Genomic DNA, 10,684 nt, shown 5'->3' on the forward strand with positions numbered 1-10,684 from the left:
ACCTTTTTGCATTTTTCTTTTTTTCTGTACCTTTTTTCTTTTTTTGGACTTTATTTCAGGTATTGTTCTTTTAACTTTTGGTTTGTTTTTGAAAGAAATTAAGCCAGTTTGTTCTGCTTCGTTCTTGCAATGAGGTTTATTTCCACAGAAATGGGGCAATTTTGCACCAGATTTATGCATAAAACCTCATTTAATGTGCCAAGATATTTTTTCCTTGCAGCAAACTTCGAGTTGCATTTGGAGTGCTTTGAGAATTACACGTTTTTTTTGTCTATTTGTGCAGATTTAGCGTCCTGAAAAGCCGAGCGATGCTTTTGTGAGTTTGCTCGTGTGGTTTTTGAGGTCACGTTGAGAACATTTTTCGATCTGAGGAGTTTTTTTGGGTTTTTTTTTTTGCATTTTGATCCTGTGAACTCTCCGTCATTCCCCTCCCAGATCTTCCTCTACGGCCCGCCGCTCTGCCCGCCGTCTCTCTTCGAGCTGATGATGCGTTGCTGGAGTCGCGACATACCCGACCGGCCCACCTTCGAGGGACTTTACCAAGCTTTGAGACCCCACGTCAACCAGTGAGCCGTCTCCGTCCGCCTCTGGACTCCTGACAGACTGACCGAGAGGACAGAGGACTGTCTCTGTCAGAGGGACGGACCGGACCGTGGACGCAGGGTGGGTTTACTTTGTGGTAACAGCGGCGCTGTGGTCTGAGAGACGAGACGGCGGTAGAAGGAGAAAATGCCGGCAGACTCAGAGGAGATCCAAACCTTTCAGTCGTGAGTGAACAAAGATCTCTAAGCTTTTTTAAACATTTCTTTCATTGCTGATTTCCCAAATTCACCCGTCTCTTTAAAGCCCCTTTGACCAAAACGTCTCCACAGACCTTTTGACCCATCTTTTCTTTTCTTGTTTTGGCTCCAAAGGTGCCGTAAACGTTATTTTCTTCTTCTCTTCGGCTTTTTAAGATGCCCAAAACTGGACCGACCCTTCAGTCTTGGTAGTTCCTCCTGTCCCTGTGGTTTTTATTATTATTGTAAAGCACTGTCTGTGTCTCTCAGTTATTCGTGTTCACATATTAACCCACACTGGAGCTAGGGTTAGGGTCAAACCGTAGACTAGGTTTATTTTTTAGATTTTTTTTATTCTATTTTATTTTTTACGGTATTTCACTTTTGTTGGTCTTTTTTTGTGGATTTGAATGTTGCTCAGCTGAGGGTCACATCACGGTGAAACCTGTGTGGTTCACAGACTGAAAATCGGTCGGTGGGTAATTTAGGCAAAATCTCAAACAGAGGCAAATTTAAACCAATTTTTTTTTAAAAAAAAAAGTGTTGTGACTTTTATTTGTTGCCAAAGACATATAAAGAATTTAAATTAGTGATACTCAACTTGCTGCCCGCAGGCCAAATTTGGCCCCTGATAGAGTGCCAGGTGGCCAAACATTTTTGTAATTGACAATAAAAATAAAGTGATTCAATCTGGGAATAGTTTTTGTCCTTTTAGTGTCTATATAGTGTGAAAATAGAGCTTGTTGATCAAAAATAGTGCCAGTGGAGGATCCTCCACCCCCCCACAGAGGTCCTAGATAAGACCCTAATGTGCTAAAATCAGAGAAATGTCCTGAAGTCCTCGAAATGTCTTAAAATCCTAGAAATGTTCTACAATTGTAGAAAAATGCTAAAATCCTAGAAAAGTCATAAAGTCCTAGAAATGTCCTGAAATCCTTTAAATGTTCTCAAATCCTTAAAAGGCCCTGAAATCCTAAAAAAATCCTAAATTCTTAGAGATGTGCCAAATGGTTAGAAATTTTCTAAAATCTTAGAGACATGCTAAATCCTCGATATGCCCTGAAATCCTCAAAACATTCTAAAATCCGAAAAAGTCCTTAAAATTCTGCAAACATCATAAAATCATAGAAATTTCCTAATAAAATCCTAAAATCTCAGAAAAAGGCCTTAATTCCCAAAAATGTCCTAGAAAATCCCCAAATCCTAGAAACACCTTAAAATCTTAGAAATGTCCTAAAATCCCAGAAACATCCTAAAATCCTAAAAATGTCCCGAAATCCTAGATTCGTCCTACAATCCTAGAAACATTCTTAAAATTTTAGAAATTTTCTAAAATCCTAAAAATGTCCTGAAATCCTAGAAACATCCTTTACATTAAAAAAAAAAAAGTTCTAAAATCCTAGATTTGTCCTACAATCCTAGAAACATCCTTAAATCCCAGAGACCTGTGTGGGGCCGCTCCGACTGGCCCCTGGCTTTGTAAAAGTGGCCCCCGAGCAAAGCGGGTTGAGTATCCCTGATTTCAGTGATAAAATTTAATTAAATTGGTAAAATCTGCCGGTCGACGGATGCTTTTATCCAAAGTGCCGTACGTCTGTAGCGTGAGTGGCACCGGAGGGAATAAGCCAACATTAACGACACGGGTACGTGAGGAGCAATGCAAAGATCTGACGTGGAGACTTCATCTGCGTCTGTGTTTGTGCCGGGGCCCCTAACACGTATGTTAAGTGCGTGCGTGTCTATGTTGGAGCCCGGAGACCCGGAGGCGTCTTTTCGGTGTCTCCGTTAGTCCCGCTCCGCCCTGATGGAGCTCGCTGCGGTTTGGTTGACGAGTCAGTCGGCTGCAAAACATCAAGATTTTAAAATATGCAGGCTGCAGTTTCATTATTAGAATTAAATTACAAACTTTTCAAAATGAGATTGAAATATTCAGCAGGACCTTTGCAGCAACAAGGATAAAAATTTGACAGATTATTTTACGTAAAAGCCTCAAAAAACTCAAATTATTCATATTATTTATTTGTTGTTTTTTTTCTGGATTGGGTACTTTTACTTTTAATAATTTAAGTACATGTTCCTGATTATACTTACTTACTGTACGTTACATTTAAGTACTTTGTAACAGATTATGTTTGCATTGAGTACTTTTACTACGTAATACGTGCTTGAGGTTGTCAAGTCACAGTAAGATTTAGGCAACAAAAGTAAAACATCCAGTTTTAGCCTAAAAAAAGAACATAAAATGACGTAAACACATCATGTGAAACACGGACAGAAGTTACATAACCTTACCTTGACTTAAACGTGCGTTTTTGTTTCTCGCTGTAACTGACCGTGTGTCCGTATTTGAGATCGCGTCGGTGATTAGTTAACCTCTGATTTGATTTTAAAGACAGCAGCCAATCAGACCACAGCTCGGTAAAATCTGGGCGAGCGGAGACGAGATGCCACGTGTACATTTTGGGCCGAACGTAGCAGAACTACTGTGTTTAGAGAGGGGCCCTCCGAGCCGAGGGCCAATGAGCCACTAGAGACTGAGGGGGGAGGGGAGGGGCAGATACGCCTTGGACAGACGGCGCCATCACACAAGTCCCGCCTCTCACTGCATAAACCAGCCAATCACTGCAGCCGGTCCTACCGCCCTCCTTTTTCTGCCGTCAGAGGGCGCGAGTCATGGCGTCTGAATCCGTACTGATTTTTACAGCATAGCGTTCAAAGAGTTTTGTTTACAGAACGAATGATCCACACGTCCTGCAGCCGTAACGTCGGGATGACGCGGAGCTTCAAAGGCAAAGTGAAGGTGATTGGTCAACTGGATTAACGGATACGTGATGTATTTTAAGGCTCGTTTTTATCGTCAGCATCATTATCTAATGTGTAGAAGTGGTAGCACATTTTCATTTTTATGTCCAGTTTCAGTGTTTTCTTCAGTCTCGGTGTGCGTCGTAGTCATTACATGTGTGCAGTATTTTGAATCCTCCCTCAGATTAAACTCACGTTCTCATCCGGAGTCGTCACATGTTGCCGCTTTGCCGTGGACTTCCACGTCTGCACATAACGCTGCAGGTATCTTTCTGCGTCTGCTGTCTACGCTCTGCGATGGTGCTACCGTGATGTCAAAAAAGCACACGGTGGGATGCAGCTGCACGTAGTTATGTTTAGGCAACAAATGAGATGGCAACCAACGCCGGGACGTCAACAAACACGCATGCTGGCACAGATGGTTAGATTTAGGCAGTCAGGCATTTAGATGGGAAGCAAACACCGGACTCGTGCATGAAAGTCCGGGGTTTGTTGGAACAGTCGCTGGCACTGTAGGGACCTTCATGTTCCTTATTTTCCGTCGCTACTGGCGGCATTTCAACCTGACATTGTCCAGTGGCGTTTAATGTGCCGCAACAAGTTTTGTCCGGCCGCATTCTCAACAGACGCTGCCCGTCTGCACGTCATGCAGCTGCATCAGGTGGCGTCCGACAACATGCCCAACACGTTTTTCATTCAGTGACCTTCAGAGTCTACTGATGACGTTTTAGGTGTCCTTCTGCATCAGCTGTTTACACTCCGGGACGCCGTTACCGTGATTTAGACAAATGGACATGTTGGGCTGGTGCTGCGCGGTCCTGATGTTTACACAACAGCACAGGGCAGACTGTCCCGATGGTTCGGATTAGGCAAAAGATGCATGTGTGAACACACATCTACGCGGTAAGCAAACGTCCGTCAGTGTTTCATGCGCACACATCCGGTTCTGCCCAGCTGAGTTCTCAAGTGACGCCGCCTGTGTGCAACGTGCACGTGCCTGGTGCCATCTGTAGCAACAACGCCTCCGGTTTCTGTAGGTGGCTTTTTGCGTCCACTCGTACGCTGTCAGCACTGACAGAGCGGCACCATGTGACGAGTTTGGAGTCAGAACGGGCCGGCATACCATAACGCCACAACCGGTTTCATCTCGCAGCGTTCTCAGCTGATGCAGCAGCATATCATACAGCCACAAAACAGTGTCTGGATCTTACGCCAAAATCACTGCAAAAGCGGCAGCATCTGACGACTTCAGAACAAGAACACTCTGGATCAAATCATTAAAAATGGCGCAAATTTTTAGCATCACCATCACAGGAGAGAGGGAGGAAGACCAAATATGTTACGTTTGAGAGCATCTTTTTGTTATTTTTATCTGTACTGTATCTTAGCTCGAGTGTGTGTGTGTGTGTGTGTGTGTGTGTGTGTGTGTGTTTAAGAGAAAATGAGATTTGTGAGTGTTTTTGACATTCCTGAGCACTGGGAGCTAGTTGGGATTAAAGTGGTTCACCGGAGTCGCTCCACACGATGTGATGAGACGAGGACGATTTTTTTTTTTTTTTTTTTAAGCAAGAGGACAGAAAGCCAGGAAACCACTAAACTCAATCTCCCAGAGTCCTTTGCTACAGTGAGCCTGTGTATTTAGTTGTGGTCCCACTAGAGAGATTGATAGTGTACAGTATAAGTGATCTATAATATCTCAGTGTGTGAATGCAGACTAGGTGTGTTAATTGTTATTGATAATTGATTATCTATCAGAATTTATAGTTGTAGCTGTTTCTCTGATTATTTCTGTTCTGGGAAGGTGTTGGGTTTTTCTTTTATTTTCCTTTTTTTTAACAGGAACATTTCGAGCGGAGATGTTGCTTCAGTATTGTACATAGACTAGTAGCTGTGTATATTAATATATTGGGAGTCGGGAACGTTGCGTTCTGTCCCAAGTCGTTTTCACTTTGTACTCTCTCATGTCTCCGTTTGTTTTCTTATAATAAATACATTTGTCAAACAGAAGAGGCGTGATTGTGTCTGATTGCATTTAAAAGGAGCAGGGCAGGTGCCAGAATAAAATCATGTTGCTGGTGTGTTTTTCTGCAAACTGTGGATCTCTGTGTGTTTCATTGGTATCATATTCGGGTTTGACCAATTTTGTTTTTTCAGGGCCGATATCGATGCCTGTCGTTAGTAGTTAATGAGACCGATAACCGGTATTTGGAACCGATTTGCATTTACAGTAAAAATGAAAATCTTTCTTTCATTTATAATTTGGAAAATAACAAACTCCAACACAAATCTTTGTTTAAATGTTTCAGTGTTTCAATGTTTAAATGTTTCATTCATGTATGTTTCATCAAAACTGAAACTTCCAACATCAAAAACAGAAAGTTCAGTAGATGGTGGTGTAAGTTTGTAAAGACGCACCACAGAAGAAGACCACGTGCCTGGGCAAAGTGCAGCCGTGACGCAGAAGAGTCGACGTTTTTGAAATATTAAAATCTGGAACACGGTTTCAAAGATTTGTGTTTTCAGGCTCCCAAAATGCCGTAAACGGTCTCCTCAGTCACAGTTTCATTTCACCAAATGGATGCAAATTTTAAAAAGCATTAATGACATATATATCTATATATCTATATCTATATATATATATAATTTTTTTTTTTTCATTACTCTGTTAAAAATTGGCATTATTTGGTAAAGGGCAAATTTTGACTTGATGTTGATGTGTGACCTTTAAACTTATTTGTATAACTTGCTCCTAAAGTTCACTCTGTGATTAGATGTCTAATATTTGCTAACAAAACTATTATTTATTAACTATTAAAACTATAAATTTGTGAATATTGATTCAAGTATTACAAATGAGACATTACATGTCGAATATGACGGATGAAAACTGTTCATCAGCAGGCGGAGGAAACACGATCCTCTTTATTCTGACCTCAGAATAATTTCGTTATTGCGTTAAAACCCAGGTGAGCGGTGAAGTTTCTGTTTTAACTGTTGCAGCTCCTGTCAGTGCAGATCAGTCAGTGGGCTGAACGTGCAGCTGCTGTCAGCAGGGGGCGCCACAGACCTCCTAAAAACTCTGAGGACTTCCACCCTAAAGCACAAACTGTCAGGTTATGAAACGAATGACACGTGGAGCAGCTGAGGACACCTGCATCGCTGATGTGTTAAAAAGATGATGCTTTTAGGAGCGATATCAGAGCCTTTTTGTGATCATTTGAATATTTGATTCAACAGTTTGATTTTCTTTGTGGATTCAGACTTCAGTTCTTCGGCAGTTTGAGCTCTCAGGGAACAAAACACTGTTGGGTTTATTTTTGGGTTTTTAAGGTGGATTTTTCTCCTTTTTTCCAGGTGAAACTATGGCTGAGGTGTTCCAGTCTAACAGCAGAGCTCATGCTGGGCAGGAACGTTACTGACACCCAAGAAACTGGTGATAAAAGTTTACAGCCAATAAACAGGGACACGTTTAATACTTTTGATTTATGCATCTTTTTTTAAGCCACTAGAGGGCAGAAGAGCTCTAAACTGATGCCCTCATGTGCTCCATAAATCATATTTAACGTATTTATGAGCCCTCCAGAGTCGTAATTCTGAGCGGGAAATTGGGAAATTTCAGTGAAAGTTGCTGAGTTGTGACGTTTGTGTGACGTTTCAGGGCAGCAGAAATGGCGGAAAGCATCGAAAAAGTGTCAACAATTGATAGTAAAAAACTATTTGTTTGGTTATTTTGTTCCTTACGATGGAATTTGAGAGCCACATCGAGGAAAAACTTTTTGTTTTTGAGACTTTGAGAAAAAAGTCACAATATTTTTAGAAAAAAATAACTAATATTATAAGAATACATGACGTCACTGGTTGACTGCGTGCAGCACGGGACGACACCGGGGACCACTGGCAATATTATATTATTATTTCTGAAATCTGATACCACCTTCCTCTTAAAATTACAATTTTTTTCTCGTAAAATAATGACTTTTTTCCTTGTAAAATTATGTCATTCTCATAATACTACAACTTTATGATAAAATTCAGACTTTTTTCTTGTAAAATTGACTTAAATCTTATAATATTACAACTTAATTGGTATGACGTTACGACTTTTTTTTCCTGTAAAATGATGACTTGTTTTCCAGAAAAATTTCGACTTTCTTCTTGTAATATTACAAGTTTACTCCCATTAAATTAAAACTCTTTTTCACACAAAGCTAAGAGATTATTCTTGTAATATTACTACTTTTTCCTCAAAATATTACGACATTTTTTCTCATAATACTACAATTTTATTCTTGATATCTCAAAAAAAACCTCAATGTGGCCCTAATAAAATTATGACTTAATTCTCGTAATATAATGACTTTATTCTTTAAATATTTTTTCTTTTTTTCTCAAAATATGATGACTTTATTCTCATTATGTAACATCTTAATTCTTGATGTTTGAGAAAAAAAAAATCTGCAATGTGGCCCTAAAACTGCATTATAATGAACAAATTTCAAAAGTCTTTAAAACGTCACATCAAGGGCCGATCACGTGCTTGTCACTCATAAATAAGATATTTCTGAGAAGCACCTGAATGAATTTTATAGTCATATAATAATGTCAGGTGTTATAAAACTGAGCTGCTCTCACTGTTATTGTCCTCAGAAGCTAAATTTGACACACAGAGAGAAACCATAAGCAGAGGTTTGTTTGGGCTCAGTGACCGCAGCTTTCATAAGGGTGGTTCAACAGTGGCTCGGGGCCAGAGGACAGCACGCAGGGAGATAAACAAAGGTCCAGGTTTCACTTGATAAAAGTCTGAAAAACTGCAGCTAAATCTCTCTGAAGCTTCAGATACGAAGAGTTCTTTGGTTGGACGGAGAAAATAAAAAATAAGCAGCGTTTTAAGTTTTGGAGCAAGCGTTCAGATGTGTGCAGGTTCACAGATCGCCGGGCGAGGTGACAGCAGCTTTTTGAAACGTGTTTTTTTGTCAGTCTTGTGATGCTAGAGGAGGCTCAGCCAAACCAACCTGGCTGTAATTATTGCTCCTCCTGAACGAGCTGCAGGACGAAGATTATTTTTGTCTCTTTGCTGAGAACTGTCACGTCCACAGAAGAATCTGTGGGGACTGACGGGAGAATCTGAGTGCATGAAGGGACTGATTTTTGTAGTTTGCAGATGTTGCAAAGACAAGATCCAAATTTTAATTATTCATTTAAGAGGGTCAGTGTGCATTAATCCACATTTAAACTAATGTAAATGCACTCGAGTTTGCTGGGGAGCTCGTTTTCATCTGTAGTCCTTTGCTTGATGTTAAAAGGCATCCTAAAATGATTTTTTTAAAAATAAAAAATCCTAATGATACTGACTGCAAAGGCAGTTTTTTGATTTAGTAAGAACTGGCTTTGAATTATTATTATTTATTCATTTTTTACTTCTTTTTATTTATTTGCAGTCTTGCAGTGTATAAATGTCCTACAAAAGAGTCTATTTATTTTGAATCTTCATCACACTTGATTCCCACCATTCGCAGGTTTTAGGAAAATACGCAATTAGTAAAAAAAATAAATAAATAAATTTAAATTTGGCTTTAATAACCCCAGACTTCACTAGATTCTGCACTCAATTGTGATTTTCTAATAATCAGTAACATTAGATAAGATTTTGCTTTTTGTTTCTAACCCTTTGAAACCAGAGCAAATTGTTCAGATTTTTTTTAAAAAAAAAAAACAAAAACAAAAAAACATAATGAGATGAGACCCAAAAGTGAGCAAAAAGTGAACTAAAAACGTCCAGGAAAATGACATATGAAATGTCAAAAATAAGGAAAAAACAAAACCAAAAAAAGAACAAGAAAGGAAAATGACCTTGAAAAAGTGCTGGAAATAAAAATATGTATATTTATATATGTATATATATATGTTTTCATTTTATTTTATAAATAATGTGTGTAAGATAATTTCAGTGTTTTGTTGTTATTGCTATTATCATTATGAATACAGTTTTCTTGACCTAATTCGAAACTTACTTCTTTTTTTAATGATGTGTGTGTGTGTGTGTGTGTGTGTGTGTGTGTGTGTTCATATTTTCATGATGTAAATCTCTTCACTCGCTGTGTTGAACTGTGCTGTACAAAAAGCTGCTGTTTGAGTTGGTTGCAGTTCTCCACCTGTCCACCAGATGTCCTCAGACTCTCCCACCTGTCCTGATCAGCTGACTGCCGCTCACCTGTGTCTCATTACCCATCAGCCCCTCAGAGCAGCCTTTTGTGTCACACTTCAACTGCTCACAACCAGCTCTGTGGATTATTTTGAGTTAAGTGGCAGAGACATTACATTACTGCTGAGGCTGTACATTTTTATTTTTATTTTTATTTTTTAAAAATTTGTTTTAGATTTTATTCCTTTTCTTTTCTTTTTTTTTTTTGAGCTTTTGTGCCAAGATCCAACCCTCCAAAAACAAACAAAAAAAAACAAACCCAACAAAACAACCTGGACTCATAAACAGCATTACAGGTAAGAGGAAAAAATTATTATTATTATTATTATTATTATTAAATATGGGGTGAACTTGGAGTTAATGTGCTGTTTGTCTTGTTGCTCGTGTCGTAAGAGATGCAGGAAGGCGGTCGTTGGATAAAATCAGTAAAAATAAATTAATAAATAGAAAAAAACAAGCAAACAAATAAATAATACCATTTTATATTTATTTAAAAATAAATAAGTTTAGGATAAATAAATAAAAAAACTACATCTGAAATGGGTGGTTTGATAAAATTGGTAAAAAAAAAAAACAATTAGAGATGATTTTTAACAGGTTATTTTTCTGTTTGTACACAGAATTTACAAAAAATATTAACTTTTCTTATTTTTATTTTTATTTAAGTTAAAATAAAATTAAATGTGTATCTGCTCTGCGAGTCTGATCTGCACCAACATGTAATGGGTTTGTTTTTGGCGAAACGTCCTTCCACCAAGTTTCATGAAAACTAGGCCACTCTCACAGTCCCGCCTCCAAACTGTGATTGACAGGCGAGCTGTAGAGTAACAGGAGCCGCCCCTCTGAAGTTTAATGGAAAGTGTTTGGAGGTCAAAGGTCAGCAGGCTGATGTGGAATCAGC

The 10,684-nt window shown here is 38.9% G+C and overlaps 1 protein-coding gene across 2 annotated transcripts in view; it reads left to right on the forward strand.

Moving 5' to 3' along the window:
• ddr2l (discoidin domain receptor family, member 2, like) overlaps window positions 1–5,588 on the forward strand; it is a 39,247-nt gene extending 33,659 nt beyond the window's left edge. For both annotated transcript variants that reach the window (XM_088076237.1, XM_088076236.1), the window contains one exon: window positions 436–5,588. In XM_088076237.1, coding sequence (XP_087932363.1) covers window positions 436–570 — 135 coding nt within the window. In that variant the 3' untranslated portion in view covers window positions 571–5,588. The remainder of the gene's footprint in view (window positions 1–435) is intronic.
• Window positions 5,589–10,684: the final 5,096 nt, after the last annotated feature.

Source organism: Plectropomus leopardus, chromosome 4, assembly GCF_026936395.1.
Source record: "Plectropomus leopardus strain MGB_pleo_1.0 chromosome 4, ASM2693639v1, whole genome shotgun sequence".
In the NCBI taxonomy this organism is placed as follows: domain Eukaryota; kingdom Metazoa; phylum Chordata; class Actinopteri; order Perciformes; family Serranidae; genus Plectropomus; species Plectropomus leopardus.